This window comes from Homarus americanus, unplaced genomic scaffold (assembly GCF_018991925.1).
Source record: "Homarus americanus isolate GMGI-L3 unplaced genomic scaffold, GMGI_Hamer_2.0 scaffold24694, whole genome shotgun sequence".
NCBI lineage: Eukaryota > Metazoa > Arthropoda > Malacostraca > Decapoda > Nephropidae > Homarus > Homarus americanus.
Genome location: NW_024732780.1, coordinates 6420438 through 6446228, shown reverse-complemented (window position 1 = coordinate 6446228; position 25791 = coordinate 6420438). Strand labels below are relative to the sequence as shown.

Below are 25791 nucleotides of genomic sequence, written 5' to 3'. Positions count from 1 at the left end.
AGAATAACCCTCAGTCTCGAGCCAAAGCTGATACCTTCCCACAAGAAGAAAACTGGCGCCCAGTGGGAACTTCGTAATCCAAAGAACGACTGGTTTAAGTGAAACACAAAAACTTGCAGATCAGCACAAGATGCGCGAATTTTTAAATTCCATTAAAACACTTTATAGGCCAACCACTCATGGCGCAGCCCCCCTCTGCTCATCCGAAGGCAGTTTAATAATTAAAGATAAAGCCATCCTTCAGTGCTGGAAAGAGCACGACCATTCACTGCTCAACCGAAACACCGACTTGGATGTCCTGACTACCCAGCAGGTCCCTCAGCACCCAGAGCTGACCCACCTCAGCTACCCTCCATCCCTGGATGAGGTAGCTACTGCCATCAAACAGATGAAAAACAACAAAGCCTCAGGGCCTGATGGAATCCCAACTGAGGTGTATAAAGCAGAAGGACATCTGCTTACCAGCTGTCTCCACTCTCTCCTGGAGAATATACGGGAAAAGGAGGAAATCCCCCAAGCTCTTAAGGACGCCTCCATGGTCAATATTTATAAGAACAAGGGAGACCGGTCAGACTGTGGCAACTACCCCGGGATCTTGCTGTCCGTAGCTGGCAAGATTATCGCTCGAGTTCTTCTAAACAGACTTCTTCCTGAGGCTGAAAACTTCCTCCCAGAATCTTAATGTGGCCTTAGACCATCATGTGGCACCACTAACATGATCTTTGCTGCCCCCCAGATACAGGAAAATTGCAGAGAACAGCGCGGGACCTGTACATGGCCTTCATCGACCTAACCAAGGCCTTCGACTTGGTCAACAGGGAAGCCCTCTGGTGGACCAAAATTCATCGTTATTATTAGGCAATTCCACGACGGCATGAACGGCAGTGTCCTGCACAATGGCACCGAGTTTGAGTTCTACCTCATCCAAACAGGGATTAAACAAGGGTGCGCACTGGAACCAACTCTCTTTTCCATTTTCTTAGCTGCCTTCCTTACTCGTACCAGCACCTATTTAGCCAGCGGGGTGGACATCGAGTACCGGGTGAAGGAGGGTCTTTTCAAAATAAGACGACTACAGGCAAGGATAAAGGTATCGGCAGCTTCCATTACTGAACTTAAGTATACAGACGACCTCACCTTTGTTGCTCACACGGAACACCTACGAATGCGTATGCACACTTCGGCCTTTAGGTGAATGTACGTAAGACTCAGATTCTCTTTCAACCTGCCCCTAGTTCAGACACACCTCCACCACCCATCCAGCTTAACGGTATTACACTGTCTAATGTTACCCACTTTCAATATCTCGGCTCCCACCTGTCCACCACCGCAGACATTGATGGCGAGATTCAGCATCGGATCAGATGTGCATCTCAAGCCTTTAGCAGACTCCGAAACCGTGTCTTCAGCTGTAGGGAGCTGAAATTATCTACAAAGGCTGCATTTATATCGAGCAGTGATCCTCCCTACCCTGCTATCTGGCAGTAAGACATGGGGTATGTAGGAGGCACCTCAGGCACTTGAAAACTTTCACCAACGTAGCCCTCGTTCCATCATCCGTGTTAGCTAAGACAAGAGAACAAATTCCAGTATTCCTGCTGACACCAACTGTAGGAGCATCGGGCTACCATTTTCCTCAGACAACTCGCTGGACTGGCCATGTTGCGAATGGATGACAGTAGACTACCAGAGCAGCTACTACAGACACCTAACGAATAGTGCGTAACATGGCGGGCAATTGGCGATATAAGAATTGTCTTAAGGCAAACCTGAAAAAGGCTTAATCGACCCCTCACCTGGGAGTCGATTTAATCCATCGTAATGCTTGGAGGAGCACCACACGGTGTCAATACTTTCGGTTAGCCCGATTGCAAACCGAGGCAGACAGCGTCACGCCGGAAAGACGCTGCCATCGCCCTTCCGCTACTGTAGATGCAGCCTCCCATATTACACGAATGTGATTGTGAACGATTCTGCGGTTTGCGATGGCCGCTAGTCACCTCAAAACTCACCAACCTAGGTGACATCCTTAATAACTTCGTATCATTGTATCATAGCTGGATGATCGTCATGCCGATTAGGAGTGACAGCAAAGTAGTAGTTTGTAGTAGTAGTAGTAGTAGTAGTAGTAGAAGACTAACTAATCCAGAGGAGATTGCAGCCACGAACATCAAAATTCCTTAAGCTCACGGCAGCCCTCACGGACCCTATGGCCACGCAGCAGGAGGTCGAGACCAGTGAAATAGCGAGATTCGTAGGTCCATTATGACAGATCGACAGCACTGCCAAAATGATAAGTTGCAGCAACTGTTGCTGCAGGTTCCAGAAAAATTTGAAAAAAGTAGCTATAGCGCGGGAGGTGGGCGCCTCGAACTGGTTAACTGCGTTACCGATTAGGGCAAATGGTTTCAGTCTTAACAAACAGAATTTACAGATGCCATTGCTCTAAAGAACGGATTCGGCCAGTAGAATGTTTGCCACTGCGTGTGTGGCTCTTCCTAGCGTGATCACGCCATGGTGTATTAAGAAAGGGGCTTCATATGCATGAGGCATGACAGTAAGGACCTTACAGCAAATTATGCTGAAGGAAATCTGCAGGGTGTCATGGTAGAACCGACCCTCCTTCCATTGGATGGTGAGACCTTCCAACATAGGACTTTAAACATCTAAGCCGTGTTGGCGTCAGTGCTCGAGGATTCTGGGCCTGGGAACAGCGAGCTTTCTTCGACATCAGGATTTTTGATCCCATGGCCGCATGTCACGTAACCTAGCTCGATGCACATAGGAGAGCAGAACAACAAGATAGGGCATATGGAGAGAGAATTCAAAAGCGTTGATCAAGGCAGCTTCACTCCCCAGTGTTCACAACCTCTGGTAGGATGGGACCAAGTGCAAGATGTTTCTACCCCAGACTCATGAGTTGATCTCCGAACAAACAGCAGCCCAGTTATGTTACAGCCTGGATGAGATGTCGACTGTCCTTCTCTCTCTCTTGATTGTTTGCTCTGCCTCAGGGGAACGAGAGCTTCTGCCCCAACTCCGACAACTGCTACAGATATTGACTATGAGGCTACTGTCACTGAATGCCACATAGATCTGCGGCTCAACTAATTTAACACAGATAGGATAGCTACTTATGTATTAAGATATTTAATGTTAAAGTAATTAAATGGTGGCGAAGGTGTGGCTATTGGAGGAGGCTGGAGGCTACGATTTAAAAAAAAAAAAAAAAAAAAAAAAAAAAAGTAATACTGTAGTAGTAGTAGTGTGTGTGTGTGTGTGTGAAATGGTAAAATAATGATCAAAGAGATACATAAATTAATAAACAACGAGGATAAAAATACATGAATAAAAAGACAATATATATAGATATCTACACATAATTTATTCATTGTATGGCAACATTTACAATATTTGTTTCTCATTGGCTGTCTGTCTGTCTCGACATGACTGGCGGGCCACCACTCAAGATGCCACCACGGAAGAACACGAAACATTCTCACATCACCGCAATATATCACAAACGCCTCACAGACAATAGCCAGGAGGGTATCACACCATGAAGACATTAGCAATAACACGTTAATATTTTCCCGTCAATTTCATAAAAAAAATAAAAATAAAAATTACGTAACTAAATTTAATGATCTTTGAATGTTATGCAGAGGTAAGTTAGGTTTGGTTTTGTTCGTTAATTTTGTTTGTTTTTTGTTTTTAAATGGGATAACGTATATGTTTCTGGTAGTGAGTGTGCTGAGGCGTCATACTTCATGGTATAATATCCACCTCATAAAAAATATTAGACTCTCCTGAAATATAACAGTATACAATTATCTCTTTCATGGGACACTCCAAATTGGCAAAAAAAAAAAAAAAAAATACTCTTCCTCTGATGCCGCTCATCGATTGGCCAAAAAAAATACCTCTTCTGATGCCGCTCGTTGATTGACCAAAAAATACCTGTCTCTGATGCCGCTCGTTGATTGCCCCCCCCCTCAAAAAAACCCTTATCCTCTGACGCTGTTTGTTCAGTGGCCAATTGTTTTTAAAGGCTACTCCTGATTGGCCAGTACCTCTCATATACAGCTATTCTTAATTGGCCAAATACCTCCTAAGGCCCCTCGTGACTGGCCAGTGCCTGACCAGCAAGCTTATACCTGTTCTACCTGTATGGCAAAGTCACATTAGTCCTCTGATATACACTGACTCACCCTGTATGTACACACAGTCACTATGTACAACAACCTCGTGCATGTATGTATGTATGTATGTATGTATGTATAACGATAACCAAAATGGTCACTGATCAACACAATCCCACGACCGCTAAACTAGTAACTATTCACACAACTCAAACTAACCTAACCTCACCCAACCCAATTGAAACTAGCAGTCTGTAAGTTAGATTAAGTTGGATGGCTTAAATCACCTTAAGATTATTACCCCTAGATTATATCACCTGATGAATATACACCCTAACGTTACCTGGGGTGGGGGTTAGGTTAGGTTACCGTCAGGATGGTTAGTTTTAAGGTGAAATAAGTTAGGGGCTAATCTTCAGGTGATCATTTTTGTCAACTGTTTTAAAAGGAACAATTGTTTAACAGCCCAATTCATGAAGATTACCTACATTGACCATACTGCTTGTTTCACCAGGTATGTGTGGGGACGTCGGGGTGGATGGTGAAATACTAATTTGTTTCATTATAACGACCATATTATCGAACTACTGAGTTTCATTAGTTAGCCCCAAACTATGACCTAAGTCACATATTAGAGAAAATGGACAAATTCCTGATATATTATAGAAAACAGAAAAATTTAACCGTAAACTAAATAAAATAGTAGTTATTGGGGTATATGCAGTATAATCAGATCTCTAACACTACTTAACGGTTTGGTTTGCATATAAAAGTAGTTTTCCCACTATTCTGACAGTCTTGTTTGGGGCTTCATTTGTTGAAAAGTATCGGTAATGAGTGACAAGCATGTGTACTGTTGTGATGACCATAAGTCTTTGGTGGCGTTACTGGAGGACTCGAGTATGGCAATACACGAGAGTGATATGTCACGTTAGTAGTGAAGTTGTAACTATACAGTATATGTTCACGCAGACCTTCACTCAGCCACACTATTTTATATGCAGCTTTGATTCCAGTTTCTCAAAGCTTCATACTTACATTTTCCCTCAAGTGGAGGTTTTAAAACGTATCTCACAAGATCACTAAAGCTACGTCAAACAGACGACCTGACCAAAATGGCGTTAAAAATGCAGTGTAAATTCTACCATAACTAGAGGCGGTCTAATACCAGTGAAGGAAGAGCGCTAACTTGACGAACCTTTGAGAATCTGGGGTCTGAAAATCTATTTATTGTCAGACTGTTAGATCACTTTATGAGCACATAGTTCAGTATACACAATGATGATTAATATATATTATATGTTACGGACCAACTATATCTTATCTGCTTAAGGCAGACTAAAGAAGGGGGGTTTATATTTATATATGTAATATATATCATAATTTAAGAGATTATATATTGTAAAATATGTGTGAGATCCAAGTTTACAAGACATTCAAGGCAAGAGTTAGGTTTTTCTTAAAGTCCCTGACACCTTCTGGTGAATTCTGAATTTCTATTGGCTAGGGCAGCACCATAAGCGTCTCCTATTGGTTACTGCAGCGCCATGGGCTTCTCTGTTTAGTCAAAGTAGCACCATGACGACACTGCAGCCCATTAAGTTGCTCTGATTGGCCACTGCAGCACCACGGGCTTCTCTGATTGGACGGTCATCATCACCTCATGTCACATATCGAACCACAGTCCACAGATCCTGTGGTATCTTTAAGGCAGTTTTATTCATCACCGACACTGAATTGAGCTAAGTCAAGGCTCGGGACCGAGGGAAGGCAGACAAGTCCAATTGCCTGCCATAAAATGAGCACAAAGTTCCCCTGGTAACAAAAGAAGATAATAAAGGCTTCAACACTGGGAATATGCGAGACTCTACACTACAATGGCACACAACCTGAAACAGCAGCAACAGGAACTGGTTATGGATGACAGCGTTGTGGTTAAGTGTTTCACCTCGTAGCCTTGTTTGTTGTGGCCTTGAGGTACACCAGTCACCACCTTGCAAGGACACACACAAGTATACTTTTCCTTAACACAATATTTGTATGTTTACTGAGCTGAAGAGAAGCCAGTTGTATGTCTGGCGTGTGAAAGACAAGACACCACGTTATTATTCACAGATAAAAGCTTTTTTAGCACAGTTCACCTGGAGCTTCGTGGCATCAGGGCCTTGTAGACCAGCATCTGTGATTCTCCAGGTGTCTTACACAAGAGGTTCAGGCGAAGTCACTGAAGAGTCGACCAATATAAGTCTTCCTTCTTCGTCACAGGAACCTTTTGTTTGGAAGTTGACGACGAACTCTGAACAGTGATCTGGCGAAGCTTCCGGTGCCTGATATGGTGAATTTAGCGTTTGCTGCATATCTGAAGAGATTGTCACGAGTTGAACCCGTACATGTTCACGTAAAGATCCTCGAATTACTGACAACTGATGACTTTGGGCCCTAAAAATGGGCCCTTTAAGGGCCTATTGTTGGTGACCCGTTTTTGCAGGTTTGGTGACATGAGGACTTTTTGATCCTCGAGTTGGTGATTTATGAAACCTAGATTTAATAACGTCAGGACTCTCAAGGTGGTGAGTTCTGGGGCCCATGGATGGTGACTTTTGAACCTTTGAGCCGAGCACCTCCAGACCCTGCTTTTGTTGACCTTTGAAGCCTCGAGTTGGTGATTTCTCAACCTTGGGGCTGTTGCCGTCCCTGCCCTGGCCTGGTGACTTTTGGCTTCTGGACATAGGGACCTCTAGGCTCTGGAACTGGTGACTAGCCGACCCTGGGGTGGTGGGCTCGTCTTGGCGACCACTTGACTCTTGTATAGGAGACCAGTGCACCCTTGGTTGTCTGACTTTGGACCTTGAGCTAGATACCGCTGGACTATCAACATGGTGACTGATAGACCTTGGGACTAGGGGTCCAGGAGGTTTGGTGCCTGGGATTTGTGGAGGTTGGAGATGGTGAGGTGTTTGGGACTGGTGAGCGGAGGAGGGTGTGGCCAACTGCTGGAGCTGATGGGAGCGTCGGGCTCCCTGATGCAGCTTCCAGCAGTGTTTACAATGCTAGTCGTAATACTTTCCTTTTTGTGAGAGCCAGATGTGGCGGTGCTGTGGAGGAGGGAAAGACAGTGTTAGTAAATACATAAAGTAAACTAATAACTAAATGTTGTTGGAAATTAATTAATAGTTGACTAAAAGATATACTCCTTCCACCCTTTCCCTCCTCTTACACCCTCTCCTTGTGTCATCTTTACCACTCAGTTCCCCTTCCCTCCCTCTCTCCTTCCCTATCACTTCATTCCTTACTTCTGCCAACGACCCATTCACATTATTCTCTCATCTCCCTCTCTTCATACCCCTCTCATCTCCCTCTCTTCATACCCCTCTCATCCACCTTACTCAATGTCTCTCTTTTCCAATCCCTACCTCTTTCCCATATTCTACTCTCCCTCTCTCCAGTTAACCATTCCATCTCTTCCATTATTTCTTTCCTATTGCCTTCCCACAATCGTCTCCTTTCCTCTCCTAACTCACCCGGCCCTCCACTTCCCTTCCCCCTTGCTATCTTTACTTCTTTCTTTGCCTCACTCCTCCCCTCCCCCCAAACATCTCCCTTGTTCTGCTTTCTCCTCCACACACTCATCGCCTCACCCTCTCCCACACCTCCCTCACAAGATATAACACCTCCCACACTCTCTCAAACCTTCCTTACCCTCACCCACCCCACCTACTCACCACGAGCTCAGCGCCCTGGTAGAACTCGGGCATCTCTCTCTCCTTAATGCTCTGATAGAGGGAGAGAACCAGCACAAAGGAGAGAATCATGAGAATTACCACAGCTACCACGAACATGACTGCCCACCAGTACCTCGGCATCGCTACCAACTCATGCTGTGGAGGGAAGAGAAGAGACAAGCCAATGAGTTTAATAATTATAGTGGTGATCCAAGCTAGTGAGTTTTGGGTTTATCTAGGGAGGTATAGTGTTGGTTTATCTAGGGAGGTATAGTGTTGGTTTATGTTGGGAAGTATAGTGTTGGTTTATGTTGGGAAGTATAGTGTTGGTTTATGTTCAGAAGTATGGTGTTGGTTTATGTTGGGAAGTATAGTGTTGGTTTATGTTGGGAAGTATAGTGTTGGTTTATGTTGGGCAGTATAGTGTTGGTTTATGTTGGGAAGTATAGTGTTGGTTTATGTTGGGAAGTATAGTGTTGGTTTATGTTGGGAAGTATAGTGTTGGTTTATGTTGGGAAGTATGGTGTTGGTTTATGTTGGGAAGTATAGTGTTGGTTTATGTTGGGAAGTATAGTGTTGGTTTATGTTGGGAAGTATAGTGTTGGTTTATGTTGGGAAGTATAGTGTTGGTTTATGTTGGATGTTTCACGCACAACGTAATACTTGTTGAATTTATCAAATAAACTTTCACTAATACTCGGGTACACATACTACTGTTAGAGACCAAGTGTAAGCCTTAACTAAGGACCCTCCTGAAAATAAGCACCTGGCAACATTCTCGGTTATCCTTGGTCAAGTTGCCTTACTGTTTACCATTGTTGTTCACCTGTAATGTTTCGGCACACAGGAAACTATATACTCCCATGGCCTACGTGCACCGTATACCTACATTGTCTATATTCGTGCTGCACTGTATAAGTCTATAGTTTATATACATGCCTATCGTATGGTAAACCCATGTGACAATTTTAACTGAATTTTTATTGTTATTATTATTATTATTATTATTATTATTATTATTATTATTATTATTATTAAATAACCACAGGTGAATATAGAGATCAGCAGTAAAACAAACACAACACCTCATACGTCACCACCTATTCATCGGTACACAAACACACACACACACACACACACTGATACAGACACATGCACACTTATGACACAGGTTTAAACACACACACACACACACATAAAACATCACGACCAATATGTTTTGCTCTACTACTGTTAACTACCACCGTACCTGCAATACCAGTTATGCAAAATAGTACGTACATACTGTATTAACGTCAAGAAGTAAAACATTCATAATTTAACCCACAAGGCGTCTGTCACATTGTCTGGTCACCACCCATCATATCTCACTTGGACTTATAAGTTAATATAGTAATATAGTATCACCTATCAGGATTAATATCAACGTTTAAGGTACAGAACATTTAATTATCAAGGCGAGTAATCAATGCTTCTATTTGTGAGACAGTCAGGAAAAACTAGTGTTGCCTGCAATCATTTGGAACTGTGTCCCGAAGACCATATTAAAATTACGAATTACTAGTACTTTATGTATTATCTGCGGTAATTGTTTACATATGTATACATGTACTGTGTGAATGTTTACTGGATAAATTCAAATCAAATCAAACAAGAATGGATGGAGAAGGACCGTGAGGTTGAGGCAGTTACTCGTGTATTTGGTTCATTTTCTTTGTATACCTAACACTTATTTTAAGGGGAACTCATTGATTTTTTTTCCACAATATTATATGTTTCTGATATTTTGATGATCACACCGCCGGTTATCTAAATATACAGCCACTACTTTGGTTTTTCACATTTGATATCATGTTCAGGAAACGTCCAGGACTTTATAAACAGTTATTAAAAGGAATGATATTTGGTACGTATACTGTATATATTGATCTTTACTTGTAAAATTCTTCATAAAAAATGTATCCTTACCAATGATATAAATAATTTTGTTCTCAAATACCTGGATGTTTCTGTAACATCATACAATCTTATAATTTGCCGTAAACTTACTTATCAATCGAATCCTAGTCGCTTAACGAATTCATTAAATCTATGTTTTAAGTACTCGCTCCAGAAAGTATCTTTATAATTTTGTGTAAGACAATATGACACAACAGATGAAAGATTTTAACAACCCTACCCGGGACAACAGGAGTCACAGTATTCATTTTGAAATTCATCGGACACCTCAGTAAAGATACCTTCTCGAGCGAGTAGCATAAAGTTAAATAAAGATTATTTTATTGGAGATAGGTAGAGAGATGGATTATTTATTCAGTAAAATCATATTGTATGATTACATTGACTCAGCAAGTACAGACAGTGCCAGATTAACCATGAGGCAATTGCCTCAGGGCCTCCACAAAAAGGGGCCCCACAATTCCCCCCCCCCCCTCCAATTTTAAAGTTTTTTGTTTTTGTTTTCATGCTACGTCATAGTACTTGAATAAATATAATAATATATAAGTTAACATGCAGATAACATCATAACATGTAAACAATAAACATAGCACTAGTGGTTATTTTGAAACACGGTCAAGTCCTTTCTCATGGCAAAATATTATTAATGTGCACCTAAATAGAGCATCTGATGGTGATGTTATCGGGGGAGGATTAACATGAGTGACGTCAGTAAGGTGGCAACCTTTCAAACACTCCACGCCGCTGCCGCTGTGTTTGTTTATAACACTTTATTGTGTGCTCTCTATTACTCTTTCTCTGTTGATGGGATATTCGTCTGTTTCATCTCAATAAATGTGGTGTTGTTAATTGTTGGTAAGTATTGTGCATAGTTAATATCATTTTACACAGGCCTATAAGTTTTCTGTAACCATTTCGTGCACACATTCACAGCACGGTGATCAGGCCACCAAGGGACGTGTTCTCAGTTGTTGAGCTAATGGCCTTTTGTATGGCGGGGTTGTGGAGGTAACACAACTTAAATCAGTGAATATGATCTGAGTGTAAAATGTGAATATCTTGTAGATGTGAATTCATACGATCTGGAGAGAAAAATTGCTATGGAATTGCTTCAGTTTTTCTATTTTGTAAGATAACTTTTGTCTGCCAAGACAAAAAAAAGTTGATCCTTGAATACTTTATGTTCAAAATAATTCGTGATCAGAAACTAGAATCAACAATTCCAAACACAGACATACTTCTACAGCCTTATCCGAGTCTTATGGTAACAAATTACGTACTCTAGAGAAAGGTCATTTACCAAACTGAAATGTGTGAAAATTTGTCTCTGATCAACTATGACTCAAAAAATATGAGTTAATCTGGCACTTATGAGTATATGAACCATGATGTACTAGATAACACTGATTTCGACAAGCTCATCAAAACATTTTCTGATAAAAGGCACGGAAAGTTTTAATGCACCAATTTTAGAATATAATGTGATGTCAAAGAAAGTTTAATTTACGTTCATTTTGCTCGTCTGTTCTTTATAGACTAATACATATTAACAAAGTATACAATTTACTGATATATTTCGACTACTAACCTACCACCACTTAAATTTAGTCTGCGAAATTGGCTTACGTTCATACATACCAGAGGAAATTCTACGTGTAGCTTGTAGGAGAAAGTAAAGTAATTTTTATTTAATTTATACGGAAGAGCCTCCACAAGCATATTCCCTCAGGGCCTCCACCTACCTCAATCCGGCCCTGAGTACAGATATAGTACAAGTATACATATAATAGTAACCAGTAATTTAATAAACATGAAAATATCCCAAGACAGCCACCATATGTTTATTAATCCAGTGTTAATAGAAAGAGATGAACTAATAAAAGAGGTACTGACCCAGAGAACGAGGCCAAACAAGGCTATGGTGAGGAAGATTGTGATCCACTGCACCACCATCCACGGTAACAACATCCATGGCGTCTCCTGAGGGCATAGAGTAATGTCACGGGTCAAACACAAGAGCGGTAGAAGATAGGAGTCTCCACCTAACCTAACCTAACCTAATTAAAAGTAGCAAACTTCACCGAACATCATGACCTAGCAAGACCCCTTATGACCCAATATGAACCTAGCAAGACTCTTTATGACCCAATATGAACCTAGCAAGACCCCTTATGACCCAGTATGACCTAGCAAGACCTCATATGACCCAATATATCCTGCAAGACCTTTTATAACCCAATATGAACCTAGCAAGACCCTTTATGACCCAATATGAACCTAGCAAGACCTCTTAGGGCCCAATATGAACCTAGTAAGACCCCTTATGACCCAGTATGACCTAGCAAGACCTCATATGACCCAATATATCCTGCAAGACCTTTTATAACCCAATATGAACCTAGCAAGACCCTTTATGACCCAATATGAACCTAGCAAGATCCCTTATGACCTAGCAAGACCCTTTATGACCCAATATGAACCTAACAAGACCCTTTATGAACCCAATATGACCTAGCGAGACCTCTATGACCCAATATGACCTAGCAAGACCCCTTATGACCCAATATGAACCTAGCAAGACCCTTATGACCCAGTATGACCTAGCAAGACCTCTTATGACCCAATATATCCTGCAAGACCTTTTATAACCCAATATGAACCTAGTAAAGACCCTTTATGACCCAATATGAACCTAGCAAGACCCCTTATGACCCAATATGACCTAGCAAGACCCTTTATGACCCAATATGAACCTAGCAAGACCCTTTATGAACCCAATATGAACCTAGCAAGATCCCTTATGACCCAATATGACCTAGCATGACCAATATAACCCCTCCTCCCCCCTCCACCCTTTACGACGGAGAATAAGAACTAACCCTGAAAGCACCAATGACTAGTAGAACGTCGACCACAGTGCACACGAACATGAAGAGCAGTGTAGCTATGATGGTCCACTCTATGTACATGAGTTCAGGGTCACCCAAGTTCAGTTCAGTTTCTCCTGTAGGTATATAACACACGATTAGCGATTGGTTAGGATTAGCGAGTGATTGGTCATGAAGGGATTGGTTAGGATTCAAGGGTTATTGGTTATGATTCAGGGGGATTGGTTATGAAGGGATTGGTTAGGATTCAGGGGGGTTAGTTAGAATTCAGGGGTTATTGGTTATGAAAGGATTGGTTAGGATTCAGGGAGGATTGGTTAGAATTAGCGAGGGGTTGGTTAGGATTCTGAATGGATTGGTTAGAATTTGGGAGAATTTAGTCGGGATTGGTTTAAGATTCGCGACGGACTTACTATAGGGATTGGTTAATATTCAGAGGGTCTCAATAAGGGTTGATTAACCGGAAGGGATTGGGTAGAAGTTTGCTAATATTAGATCAGGAATTAGTTTAAAATCTGGTTAAAATTATCACACGAAATTAATAAAAAAAAATTAGTATATTAAAAAATCTAATAAAAATTGAACACATATTTTGGGATTAGATTTGATTAGAACTGGCTAGGGCTTGGCTAGGATCAACAGGGGTTGGCAGGAACGTGGCTAAGGGATTGGCTGTTAGTGTGTTTGCACTGGCGCGTCCCAGCAACAGTTACAGCTGGTAGTCGATAAATTAGTTGCTGGTTGGTTGCTAAGTACTTTACGTTGTTATCTCTCTCTCTCTCTCTCTCTCTCTCTCTCTCTCTCTCTCTCTCTCTCACCTCATCTCTATCCTCACCTCTCTCTATCTCTCACTTCAATCGCTATCCCTCACCTCTATCTCTCTCTCTCACCTCTATTCTCCACCTCACCACTATCTCTCTCCTCACCTCAATCTCTCTCCCTCACCTCTATCTCTCTCCCTCACCTCAATCTCTCTCCCTCACCTCTATCTCTATCCTCACCTCTATCTCTATCTCTCACCTCAATCGCTATCCCTCACCTCTATCTCTCTCTCTCACCTCTATTTCTCTCTCACCACTATCTCTCCCTCACCTCAATCTCTCTCCCTCACCTCTATCTCTCTCCCTCACCTAGTCTCTCTCCCTCACCTCAATCTCTATCCCTCCTCTATCTCTATCTCTCACATCTTTCTCTCACCCTCACCACTATCTCTCACCCTCACCACTATCTCCCTCACCTCATCTCTCACCTCACCTCAATCTCTCTCCCTCACCTCTATCTCACCCTCCTCAATCTCTCTCCCTCACCTCATCTCTATCCCTCCCTCTATCTCTATCTCATCTATCTCTCACCTCACCACTATCTCTCACCCTCACCACTATCTCTCTCCCTCACCTCAATCCTATCCCTCACCTCTATCTCTATCTCTCACATCTATCTCTCTCCCTCACCTCAATCCTATCCCTCACCTCTATCTCTATCTCTCACATCTATCTCACCCTCACCACTATCTCTCAACCTCACCTCTATCTCTCACCCTCACCACTATCTCTCTCCCTCACCTAATCTCTCTCCATCACCTCTATCTCTCTCCCTCCTCAATCTCTCCCTCACCTCAATCTCTATCCCTCACCTCTATCTCTATCTCTCATCTATCTCACCCTCACCACTATCTCTCTCCCTCACCTCAATCTCTCTCCCTCACCTCAATCTCTATCCTCACCTCTATCTCTATCTCTCACATCTATCTCTCTACCCTCACCACTATCTCTCACCCTCACCACTATCTCTCTCCCTCACCTCTATCTCTCTCCCTCACCTCAATCTCTCTCCCTCACCTCAATCTCTATCCCTCACCTCTATCTCTATCTCTCACATCTATCTCTCACCCTCACCACTATCTCTCACCCTCACCACTATCTCTCACCCTCACCACTACCTCTCACCCTCACCTCTATCTCTCCTCACCTCAATCTCTCTCCCTCCACTCAATCTCTATCTCTCACCACTATCTCTCACCCTCACCACTATCCTCACCTCACCTCTATCTCTATCTCTCATCTATCTCTCACCCTCTCCACTATCTCTCACCCTCACCACTATCTCTCACCCTCACCACTACCTCTCCCCTCACCTCTATCTCTCTCCCTCACCTCAATCTCTCTCTCCCTCACCTCAATCTCCATCTCTCACATCTATCTCACCCTCACCACTATCTCTCACCCTCACCCACTATCTCTCTCCCTCACCTCTATCTCTCTCCCTCAACCTCAATCTCTCTCCCTCACCTCAATCTCTGTCCTCACCTATATCTCTATCTCTCATCTATCTCTCACCCTCACCACTATCTCTCACCCTCACCACTATCTCTCCCCTCACCCATCTCTCTCCCTCACCTCTATCTCTCTCCCCTCAACCTCAATCCTCTCCCTCACCACAATCTCTATCCCTCACTATATCTCTATCTCTCACATCTATCTCACCCTCACCACTATCTCTCACCCTCACCACTATCTCACCCTCACCACTATCCCTCCCCTCACCTCTATCTCTATCTCTCACCCTCACCACTATCTCACCCTCACCACTATCTCTCTCACCCTCACCACTATCCCTCACCCTCACCTCTATCTCTATCTCTCACCCTCACCTCTATCTCTATCTCTCACCCTCACCACTATCTCTCCCTCCACCTCAATCTCTCTCCCTCACCTCTATCTCTCACCCTCACCACTATCTCACCCTCCACCACTATCTCTCACCCTCACCACTGTCTCTCACCCTCACCACTGTCTCTCTCACCCTCACCACTTCTCTCTCACCCTCACCACTATCCCTCACGTTCACCTCTATCTCTATCTCTCACATCTATCTCTCACCCTCACCACTATCTCTCACCCTCACCACTATCTCTCTCCCTCCCCAATCTCTATCTCACCCTCACACTATCTCTCTCCCTCACCTCAATCTCTATCCCTCACCTCTATCTATCTCTCCTCTATCTCTCACTCACCACTATCTCTCTCTCCTCAATCTCTATCCCTCACCTCTATCTCTATCTCTCACATCTATCTCTCACCCCTCACCACTATCTCTCACCCTCACCTCTATCTCTATCTCTCACTCACTATCTCTCTCCCTCCCTCAATCTCTCTCCCTCACCTCTATCTCTCACCCTCACCACACTCTCTCACCCTCAATCTCTATCTCACCTCAATCTCTATCCCTCACCTCTATCTCTATCTCTCACCTACCCACTATCTCTCACCTCACCACTATCTCTTCTCTCTCTCCCTCACTCTCTATCCCTCACATCCTCCTCTCACCCTCACCACTATCTCTCACCTCACCACTATCTCTCACCCTCACCATATCTCTATCTCTCCTCAATCTCTCACCCTCACCTCAATCTCTATCCTAACCTCTATCTCTATCTCTACGTCTATCTCTCACCCTCACCACTCTCTCACTCACCCACTATCTATCTCTCCCTCCCTCAATCTCTATCCCTCACCTCTATCTCTATCTCTCACATCTATCTCTCACCCTCACCACTATCTCTCACCCTCACACTATCTCTATCTCTCCCTCACCTCAATCTCTATCCTCACATCTATCTCTCACCTCACCTCTATCTCTCCCTCACCCTCTATCTCTATCTCTCTCCCTCACCTCAATCTCTATCCCTCACATCTATCTCTCCCCTCACCTCATCTTTATCTCACCTCAATCTCCCTCACCTCTATCTCTATCTCTCACATCTATCTCTCTCACCCTCACCACTATCTCTCTCCTCTCCTCTATCTCTCACCTCCTCTATCTCTCACCCTCACCACTATCTCTATCTCTCTCCCTCACTCCAATTCTATCTCTCACCTCAATCTCTATCCCTCACCTCTATCTCTATCTCTCACATCTATCTCTCACCCTCACCACCATCTCTCTCTCCCTCACCACCTCTCTCTCCTCACCTCTATCTCTCACCTCACCACAGTCTCTCACCCTCACCTCAATCTCTATCTCTCACCTCAATCTCTATCCCTCACCTCCATCTCTATCTCTCCCTCAATCCTCTCTCACCTCATCCCTCACTCACCACTATCTCTCACCCTCACCTCTATCTCTCACCCTCACCACTATCTCTATCTCTCCTCAATCTCTCACCCTCACCTCTATCTCTCACCGTCACCACTATCTCTCACCCCTCACCTCTCTCTCACCCCTCACCTCAATCTCTCTCCCTCACCTCAATCTCTCACCCTCACCTCTGTCTCTCCCTCACCACTGTCTCTCACCCTCCTCTATCTCTCACCCTCTCCTCTCTCTCTCCCTCACCTCAATCTCTCACCCTCACCTCTATCTCTCACCCTCACCTCTATCTCTCCCCCTCACCTCTATCTCACCTAACCTCTCTCTCTCTCCCTCACCTCAATCTCACCCTCACCACTGTCTCTCTCCCTCTCCTCAATCTCCCTCACCCTCACCTCTCTCTCTCCTCCTCAATCTCTCACCCTCACCTCTCTCTCTCTCCCTCTCCAATCTCTCACCCTCACCTCTCTCTCTCTCCCTCACCTCAATCTCACCCTCACTCTCTCTCACTCCTCTATCTCTCACCTCACCACTGTCTCTCCTCACCTCAATCTCTCACCCTCACCACTATCTCACCCCTCTACCTCTCTCTCTCACCCTCACCACTATCTCTCCCTCACCAATCTCTCACTCACCTATCTCTCACCCTCACCTCTCTCTCACCCCCTCACCACTGTCTCTCTCCCCACCTCTCTGTCTCACCCTCACCACTATCTCTCTCCCTCACCTCAATCTCTCACCCTCACCACTATCTCTCACCCTCCTCCAATCTCTCACCCTCACCACTTCTCACCCTCACCTCTCTCTCTCACCCTCACCACTATCTCTCTCCTCCCCACCTCAATCTCTCACCCTCACCACTATCTCTCACCCTCACCTCTCTCTCACCCTCACCACTGTCTCTCACCCCTCACCTCAATCTCTCACCCTCACCACTATCTCTCACCCTCTCTCTCTCTCACCTCACCACTATCTCTCACCCTCACCTCTCTCTCTCACCTCACCTCAATCTCTCCCACACTCTCTCTCCTCACCTCAATCTCTCACTCACCTCTCTCTCTCACACCCTCACCACTGTCTCTCTCCCTCACCTCAATCTCTCACCCTCACCACTATCTCTCCCTCACCTCAATCTCTCACCCTCACCCTATCTCTCCCTCTCTCTCTCTCACCCTCACCACTGTCTCTCTCCCTCACCTCAATCTCTCACCCTCCACCACTGTCTCTCTCCCTCACCTCAATCTCACCCTCACCCACTATCTCTCACCCTCACCTCTCTCTCTCACCCTCACCATTGTCTCTCTCCCTCACCTCTCTCTCTCACCCCTCACCACTGTCTCTCTCCACTCACCTCAATCTCTCTCCCTCACCTCAATCTCACCCTCCACCACTATCTCTCACCCTCACCTCTCTCCTCTCACCCTCACATCTCTCACCCTCACCTCTCTCTCTCACCCTCCCCACTCTCTATCTCTCACCCAATCTCTCACCCTCACCACTGTCTCTCCCTCACCTCAATCTCACCCTCACCTCTATCTCTCACCCTCACCACTGTCTCTCTCCTCACCTCAATCTCTATCTCCCTCTCACCTCTCTATCTCTCACACAGAGGCCCTCTCACCTGTACCAGTACCATTAATGCCAAAGATTATGTTGTTCCTCTCACTTCCCTCACCTGTGCCAGTACCTTAAACATCATAGACTTTGATTGGGTTTCTCCCTCTCACTGCCCTCTCACAGCCCTCTCACCTGTGCCAGTACCTTTAGTGCCATAGATTTTTGATTGACGGGGGTTCTCTCTCTCTCTCTCACTCCCCTCTCCCGCCTCTCACCTCTCACACGTACCATTAGTGCCGTAGACTTTGATTGGGTTTTCTAAGTCCTGGTAGGTGTTGTAGGCTGTCTGTAGGACCTGGTCGAGGTGTTCCGCCGTCACCAGTAATACACACATGGCCCCGCCCCCCAAGCTCAGTACCTGGTGGACCGTAGGGAGAGTTAGTAGTAGTAGTAGTAGTAATAATAATAATAATAATTCTACTACTACAACTACAACAACTAATACTACAACTTATTTTTATACGTGGCCTCCATCCTCCCCCAATAGCCACACCTTCGCCGTCATTTTAGTATCTTAAAATTAACTATCCTAATACATAAGTAGCTACCCTAGCTGTGTTGAGTTAGTTGAGCCGCAGATTGTTGTCGGCTTTGGGGCCGATGCTCTCGTTCCCCTGGGGCAGAGCAAAGCCGACTGAAGGAGAGAGAAGGACAGTCGACATCTCATCCAGGATGCAACATAACTTCTGGGCTGCTGCTTCTGTTCAGTCACCCCCGCGAGTCTAGCGTAGAAGCATCTTGCACTTGGTCCCATCCTACCAGAGGTTGTGGACACTGAGGAGTGAAGCTGCCTTGATCAACATTCTGAATTCTCTCCTTGTATGCCCTTATCTTGTCGTTCTCGTTCTGTGCAGCATCGAGAGCTAAGTTACGGTACGGCCATGGAATAAAAATCCTGATGTTGAAGAAGGCTCACTGTATACGCGTCCAGAATCCTCGAGCTCTGACGTCAACACGGGCTTCGTTGGTTGTTTGAAGCCCTTTGTTGGAAAATCTCCCGTCAATGAAAGAAGGGTCGGTTCTACCTGACATCACAGCAGATTTCCTTCAACATCTTTGCGAGATCCTTACTTCGCCATGCCTCATGCATATGAAGCCCCTTTCTTGCACACCATGGCGTGATCAACGTCATAGGAAGAGCCACACACGCATTGGGAGGGCAAACCTTCTATTGGCCTACCGTACCTTAGGGCATTGGCATCTGTAAATTCTCTTTCATTGAGACTGAAACCATTTGCCCTTATCGGTAACGTAGGTAACCAGTTCGAGGCGCCCACCTCCTGCGTTATAGCTCCTTTTTTCAAATTCTCTGGTACTTGCAACAACAGTTGCTGCAACTTATCACTTTGGCCGTGCTGTCGTTCTGTCGTAATGGACCTTTGAATCTTGTTTACTTCACTGGTATCCACCTCCTGTTGCGTTCTGAGCTATGGAAGTGGTCAGTGAGGCTGCCGTGAAACTTAACTGAGTTTGTTCGGTGGCAGCAATCTCCTCTGGATTGGTCAATCCCATTCCTTCCAGTCTGTGGTAGTGCAAGGAGTGATCTTTCTGCTGGGTTAAGTGAGATGTTTCACTAATTTGGGAATGAAATTGACTGATAACTTCTTTCAGAGGGTGGAGGAAGGGTTCGATAACAGGGATAGTGCGCATCAGGTAGATCCAGCCATGCTTGACTCCATGGGTGAATGTAAAGCCGCATGTGGCTCTGTGTTAGCAATATAAGAGGCTTGGATTTCACTAACCCACTCATTCACTTTTCCCGTTACATACTCGATCTACTCGGTCTTGAAGTCCGTCGAGCCGATTACTGCGCCTAGGTGTCTTTGGCCATCCTTTGTTATTTTGACCTCAATTCCACCGAACACCTCCATTACCAGTTCATAATGATCTGGCTTCACAATGAAAAAGGACTTGCTGGCGTTTGGGTGGTACCCTATTTGTGGACCACGTGATGTTATCAGGTCCCACCACTTTTTTATGTCCTCCACTTTTACTGCTCGTCTAAGGTCGCCGGCATACGCCACTTGCTTGACCTCGGTTGTTTCAAATTTTATTGAGTGTTGGAGCACGGATGGCCTATTGCGTACATTGCCATTGCAACAGGGGTCCCCCCTGTGTTGTTCCCTCCGTTGAATGTATGATGGTATCACCTCTTAGAGCCTTGGTGTTTACTATATAGAGGTCTGATGCATTCCTATAGGTGTTTTCAACATACTACTACTACTACTACTACTAATAATAATAATAATAATAATAATAATAATAATGATAATAATATTAACAATGAAGACGATGCTGATGATGATAAGAAAGGGAAGGAGAAGAAAAGGGAAGATTGAAGAATGAAAAGAGAATTAAACGGAAGAAACGAAGAGGTAAAATTCCACAAAAACGAAAATAAGAATAAAAACTAACACATTATCTCTCACTATAGTATATCTACAGTTCACATACCATATACACAGGTACCCTCTCATTATAGGTCACCATATCATCATACATCACTATAAGAGCTCCAGAACCCCGTCAGGCGAGTAGATATCACCGCAGATCTTGTTTGTGTGGAATCTGAACCCGCTTTAGGGGGATTGTGGGATCTGATTCCTTTCTACCCTGGAGGAAGTAGGATCTGGTTACCTGATCGTCTTTCGGGTCACTGTGGGGTATAGGATCTTTCGTCTTTCGTTTCGACTTTCGTTCTGTCTCTGTTGGGTATAGGATCTGATCGCCTTTCGTCCAGTCACTGTGGGAGTATTTGATTGTCCTCCCATAGGATATAGGAATAGCGCAATACTCCTTACACATAGGATGGGAGTACCAAGCTCTGTAGGATACTCGGTCTGATATCCTAACGCTGATATCTATCAACTCAGGATATAGGATTCGAATTCCAATATCGCCATATCAAATAGGATCCAATTCATTAGGATTTGGTGTACATTTTCCTGCCACCCCCCATGGTCTTGTCACCCTCCTCTACCCCAGGTGTTGTCACCCTCCTCTACCCCAGGTGTTGTCACCCTCCTCTACCCCAGGTGTTGTCACTCTCCTCTACCCCAGGTGTTGTCACCTCCCTCTACCCCAGGTGTTGTCACCCTCCTCTACCCCAGGTGTTGTCACCCTCCTCTACCCCAGGTGTTGTCACCCTCCTCTACCCCAGGTGTTGTCACCCACCTTGTCACGGATATGCCACTCATCTCCCCCCTGTCTTGACATCCTGTTCCCCCCTGACACCCTCCCCAGCTGGTCTTGGCTCAGGTGGTGGAGGGATGAACCAGCTGCCGGTAGATGAACTTAGGAGATCAATTGCCACCTGGCGGATGTGCGGATTACTGTAACGTGGGAAAGTTGGGAGAGGAGAGTTGGGAGAAGGGAGGAGGAGAGTCGGGGAGGGAGGAGGATTGGGGAGAGAGGAGGAGGAGAGTTGGGGAGAGGTGGAGGAGGAGAGTCGGGGGAGGGGAGGAGGAGAGTTGGGAGAGGGGAGGAGGAGAGCTGGGGAGAGGGGAGGAGAGAGTTGGGGAGAGGGGAGGAGGAGAGTTGAAGAGGAGGAGGAGAGCTGGGGAGAGGGGAGGGGAGAGTTGGGGAGAGGGGGAGGGAGAGTGGGGAAGAGGGGGAGGAGGAGAGTTGGGGGAGAGGGGGGGGGAGGGAGGGAGGTGGGGAGAGGGGAGGAGGGGAGAGTTGGGGAGAGGGGGAGGAGAGAGTTGGGGAGAGGGGAGGAGGAGAGCTGGGGAGAGGGGAGGAGAGTTGGGAGAGGGGAGAGGGAGGGAGAGGGGAGAGGAGAGCTGGGGAAGAGGGGGGAGGAGGAGAGCTGGGGAGAGAGGGGGAGGAGGAGAGCTGGGGAGAGGGGAGGAGAGTTGGGGAGAGGGGGGAGGAGGAGAGTGGGGAGGGGAGGAGAGTTGGGAAGAGGGGAGGGAGGAGAGCGGGGAGAGGGGAGGGGGAGAGTTGGGGAGAGGGGAGAGGAGTGGGGAGGGGGAGAGTTGGGGAGAGGGAGAGGAGGGAGAGGGGAGGAGGAGAGGTTGGGGGAGGAGGAGGAGGAGAGCTGGGGAGAGGTGGAGAGGAGAGTTGGGGAGAGGGGAGGAGGAGAGCTGGGGGAGAGGGGAGGAGGAGAGTTGGGGAGAGGGGAGGAGGAGAAAGGGGGAGAGGGAGGAGAGCTGGGGAGAGGGGAGGAGGAGAGGGGAGAGGAGTGGGGGAGGGGGAGATGGGGGAGAGGGGAGGAGGAGAGCGGGGAGAGGGGGAGGAGGAGAGAGCTGGGGAGAGGGAGGGAGGAGAGAGAGTTGGGGAGAGGGAGGAGGAGAGTTGGGGAGGGGAGAGGAGAGTTGGGGAGAGGGGAGGAGGAGAGTTGGGGAGAGGGGAGGAGAGTTGGGAGAGGGGGAGGAGGAGAGTTGGGGAAGAGGGGGAGGAGGAGAGTTGGGGAGAGGGGAGGAGGAGAGTTGGGGGAGAGGGGGAGAAGGGAGAGCTGGGGAGAGGGGAGGAGGAGAGTTGGGGAGAGGTGGAGGAGGAGGAGGTTGGGGAGAGGGGGAGGAGGAGAGCGGGGAGAGGGGAGGAGGAGAGTTGGGGAGAGGGGAGGGGAGAGCTGGGGGAGAGGGGAGGAGGAGAGTTGGGGAGGGGGAGAGGAAGGGGGGGAGAGGGGAGGAGGAGAGCTGGGGGAGGGAAGGAAGGGGAGAGGGGAGGAGGAGAGCTGGGGAGAGGTGGAGAGGAGAGGAGAGGGGAGAGAGAGTGGGGAGGGGAGGAGGAGTTGGGGAGAGGAGGGAGGAGAGTTGGGGAGAGGGGGGAGAGTGGAGTGGGGAGAGGGGGAGGAGGGAGTTGGGGAGAGGGGAGGAGGAGAGTTGGGGGAGGGGGAGGAGGAGTTGGGGAGAGGGGAGAGGGGAGAGTTGGGGAGAGGGGAGGAGGAGAGTTGGGGAGAGGGGAGGAGGGGAGAGTTGGGGAGAGGGGAGGGGAGAGTTGGGGAGAGGGGAGGAGGAGAGTTGGGGAGAGGGGGGGAGGAGAGCTGGGGAGGAGGGGGAGGAGGAGAGTCTGGGGAGAGGGGAGGAGAGAGAGCGAGGGAGGAGGAGAGCTGGGGAGAGGGGAGGAGGAGAGCTGGGGAAGAGGGGAGGGAGGAGAGTTGGGGAGAGGGGAGGAGGAGAGTTGGGGAAGAGGGGAGGAGGAGAGCTGGGGAGAGGGGGAGGAGGAGAGGGGGGGAGAGGGGGAGGAGAGAGTTGGGGGAGGGGAGGAGGGAGAGTTGGGGAGAGGGGGAGGAGGAGAGTTGGGGAGAGGGGGAGGAGGAGGGGGGAGGGGGGAGAGGGAGGGGGGAGAGAGGAGGAGTGGGGAGAGGGGAGGAGGAGAGTTGGGAGAGGGGAGGAGGAGAGCTGGGGAGAGGGGAGGAGGAGAGTTGGGGGAGAGGGGAGGAGGAGAGTTGGGGAGAGGGAGGAGGAGTTGGGGAGAGGGGGAGGAGGAGAGCTGGGGGAGAGGGAGGAGGAGAGCTGGGGAGAGGGGAGAGGGAGAGCTGGGGAGAGAGGGGAGGAGGAGAGTTGGGAGAGGGGGAGGAGGAGAGTTGGGAAGAGGGGAGGAGGAGAGCGGGGAGAGGGGAGGGGAGAGTTGGGGAGAGGGGAGGAGGAGAGTTGGGGAGAGGGGGAGGAGGAGAGTTGGGAAGAGGGGGAGGAGGAGAGGCTGGGGAGAGGGGGAGGAGGAGAGTTGGGGAGAGGGGGAGGAGGAGAGCGGGGAGAGGGGAGGAGGAGAGTTGGGAGAGGGGGAGGAGGAGAGCTGGGGAAGAGGGGAGGAGGGAGGAAGGGGAAGAGGGGAGGAGGAGAGTTGGGAGAGGGGGAGGAGGAGAGCTGGGGAGGGGGAGGAGGAGAGTTGGGGAGGGGGGAGAGTTGGGGAGAAGGGGAGGAGGAGAGTCGGGGAGAGAGGGGAGGAGGAGCTGGGGAGAGAGGGAGGAGGAGAGCTGGGGAGAGGTGGAGGAGGAGAGTTGGGGAGGAGGGGGAGGAGGAGAGCTGGGGAGAGGGGAGGAGGAGAGCTGGGGGAGAGGGGAGGAGGAGAGCTGGGGAGAGGGGAGGAGGAGAGTTGGGGAGAGGGGAGGAGGAGAGTTGGGGAGGGGAGAGTTGGGGGAGAGGGGAGAGTTGGGAGAGGGGAGGAGGAGAGTTGGGGAGAGGGGAGGAGGAGAGTTGGGGAGGAGAGGGAGGAGAGAGTTGGGGAGAGGGGAGGAGAGTTGGGGAGGAGGGGGAGGAGGAGTTGGGAAGAGGGGAGGAAGAGAGCTGGGGAGAGGGGAGGGGAGAGCTGGGGAGAGGAGGAGGAGGTTGGGAAGAGGGGAGAAGGAGAGTTGGGGAGGGGGGAGGAGGAGTTGGGGAGAGGGGGAGAAGGAGAGTTGGGGAGAGGGGAGGAGGAGAGTTGGGGAGAGGGTGGAGGAGAGCTGGGGAGAGAGGGGGAGGAGGAGAGTTGGGGAGAGGGGGAGGAGGAGAGTTGGGGAGAGGGGGAGAGGAGAGCTGGGGAGAGGGGAGGGGAGAGTTGGGGAGAGGGGGAGAAGGAGAGTTGGGGAGAGGGGAGGAGGAGAGTTGGGGAGAGGGGGAGAAGGAGAGCTGGGGAGAGGGGAGGAGGAGAGTTGGGAGAGGAGGAGGAGAGTTGGGGAGAGGGGGGAGGAGGAGAGTTGGGGAGGGGAGGAGGAGAGTTGGGGAGGGGGAGGGGAGAGTTGGGAGAGGGGGAGGAGGAGAGTTGGGGAGAGGGGAGGGGGAGATGGGGAGAGGGGAGGAGGAGAGTTGGGGAGGGGAGGGGAGGAGGAGAGCGGGGAGGGGGGAGGAGGAGAGTTGGGGAGAGGGGGAGGAGGAGAGTTGGGGGAGGGGGAGGAGGAGAGTTGGGAAGAGGGGAGGAGGAGAGAGCTGGGGAAGAGGGGGAGGAGGAGAGTTGGGGGAGAGGGGGAGGAGGAGGAGAGGGGGGAGGGAGTGGGGAGGGGAGGAGGAGAGTTGGGGAGAGGGGAGGAGGAGGGGGAGGGGAGGAGAGAGCTGGGGAGGGGAGGAGGAGAGTTGGGGAGGGGAGGAGGGAGAGCTGGGGGAGAGGGGAGGAGGAGAGTTGTAGAGGGGAGGAGGAGAGTTGGGGAGGGGGAGGAGGAGTGGGGAGAGGAGGAGGAGAGTTGGGGAGAGGGGAGGAGGAGTTGGGGAGAGGGGGAGGAGGTGAGTTGGGGAGAGGGAGGAGGAGAAGGGGAGAGGTGGAGGAGGAGAGTTGGGAGAGGGGAGAGGAGAGTTGGGGAGAGGGGAGAGGAGAGTGGGGAGGTGGAGAGGAGAGGGGAGAGAGGGAGGAGGAGAGTTGGGGAAGAGGGGAGGAGGAGAGTTGGGGAGAGGAGAGAGTGAGAGAGGGGGAGGAGGAGAGTGTGGGGAGGGGAGGGAGATGAGAGAGGGGGAGGAGGGA

The 25791-nt window shown here is 48.2% G+C and overlaps 1 protein-coding gene across 1 annotated transcript in view; it reads right to left on the bottom strand.

Annotated features, from left to right (window-relative positions):
• Positions 1-4663: 4663 nt before the first annotated feature.
• The window catches only part of LOC121869002, a 28596-nt gene continuing 7468 nt past the window's right edge, over positions 4664-25791 (bottom strand). The window contains exons 2-7 of the mRNA XM_042370064.1: positions 18646-18775; positions 18550-18561; positions 12703-12827; positions 11717-11803; positions 7865-8020; positions 4664-7237 (exon numbers count right to left, since the gene is read on the bottom strand). Coding sequence (XP_042225998.1) covers positions 7193-7237; positions 7865-8020; positions 11717-11803; positions 12703-12827; positions 18550-18561; positions 18646-18775 — 555 coding nt within the window. The 3' untranslated portion in view covers positions 4664-7192. The remainder of the gene's footprint in view (positions 7238-7864; positions 8021-11716; positions 11804-12702; positions 12828-18549; positions 18562-18645; positions 18776-25791) is intronic.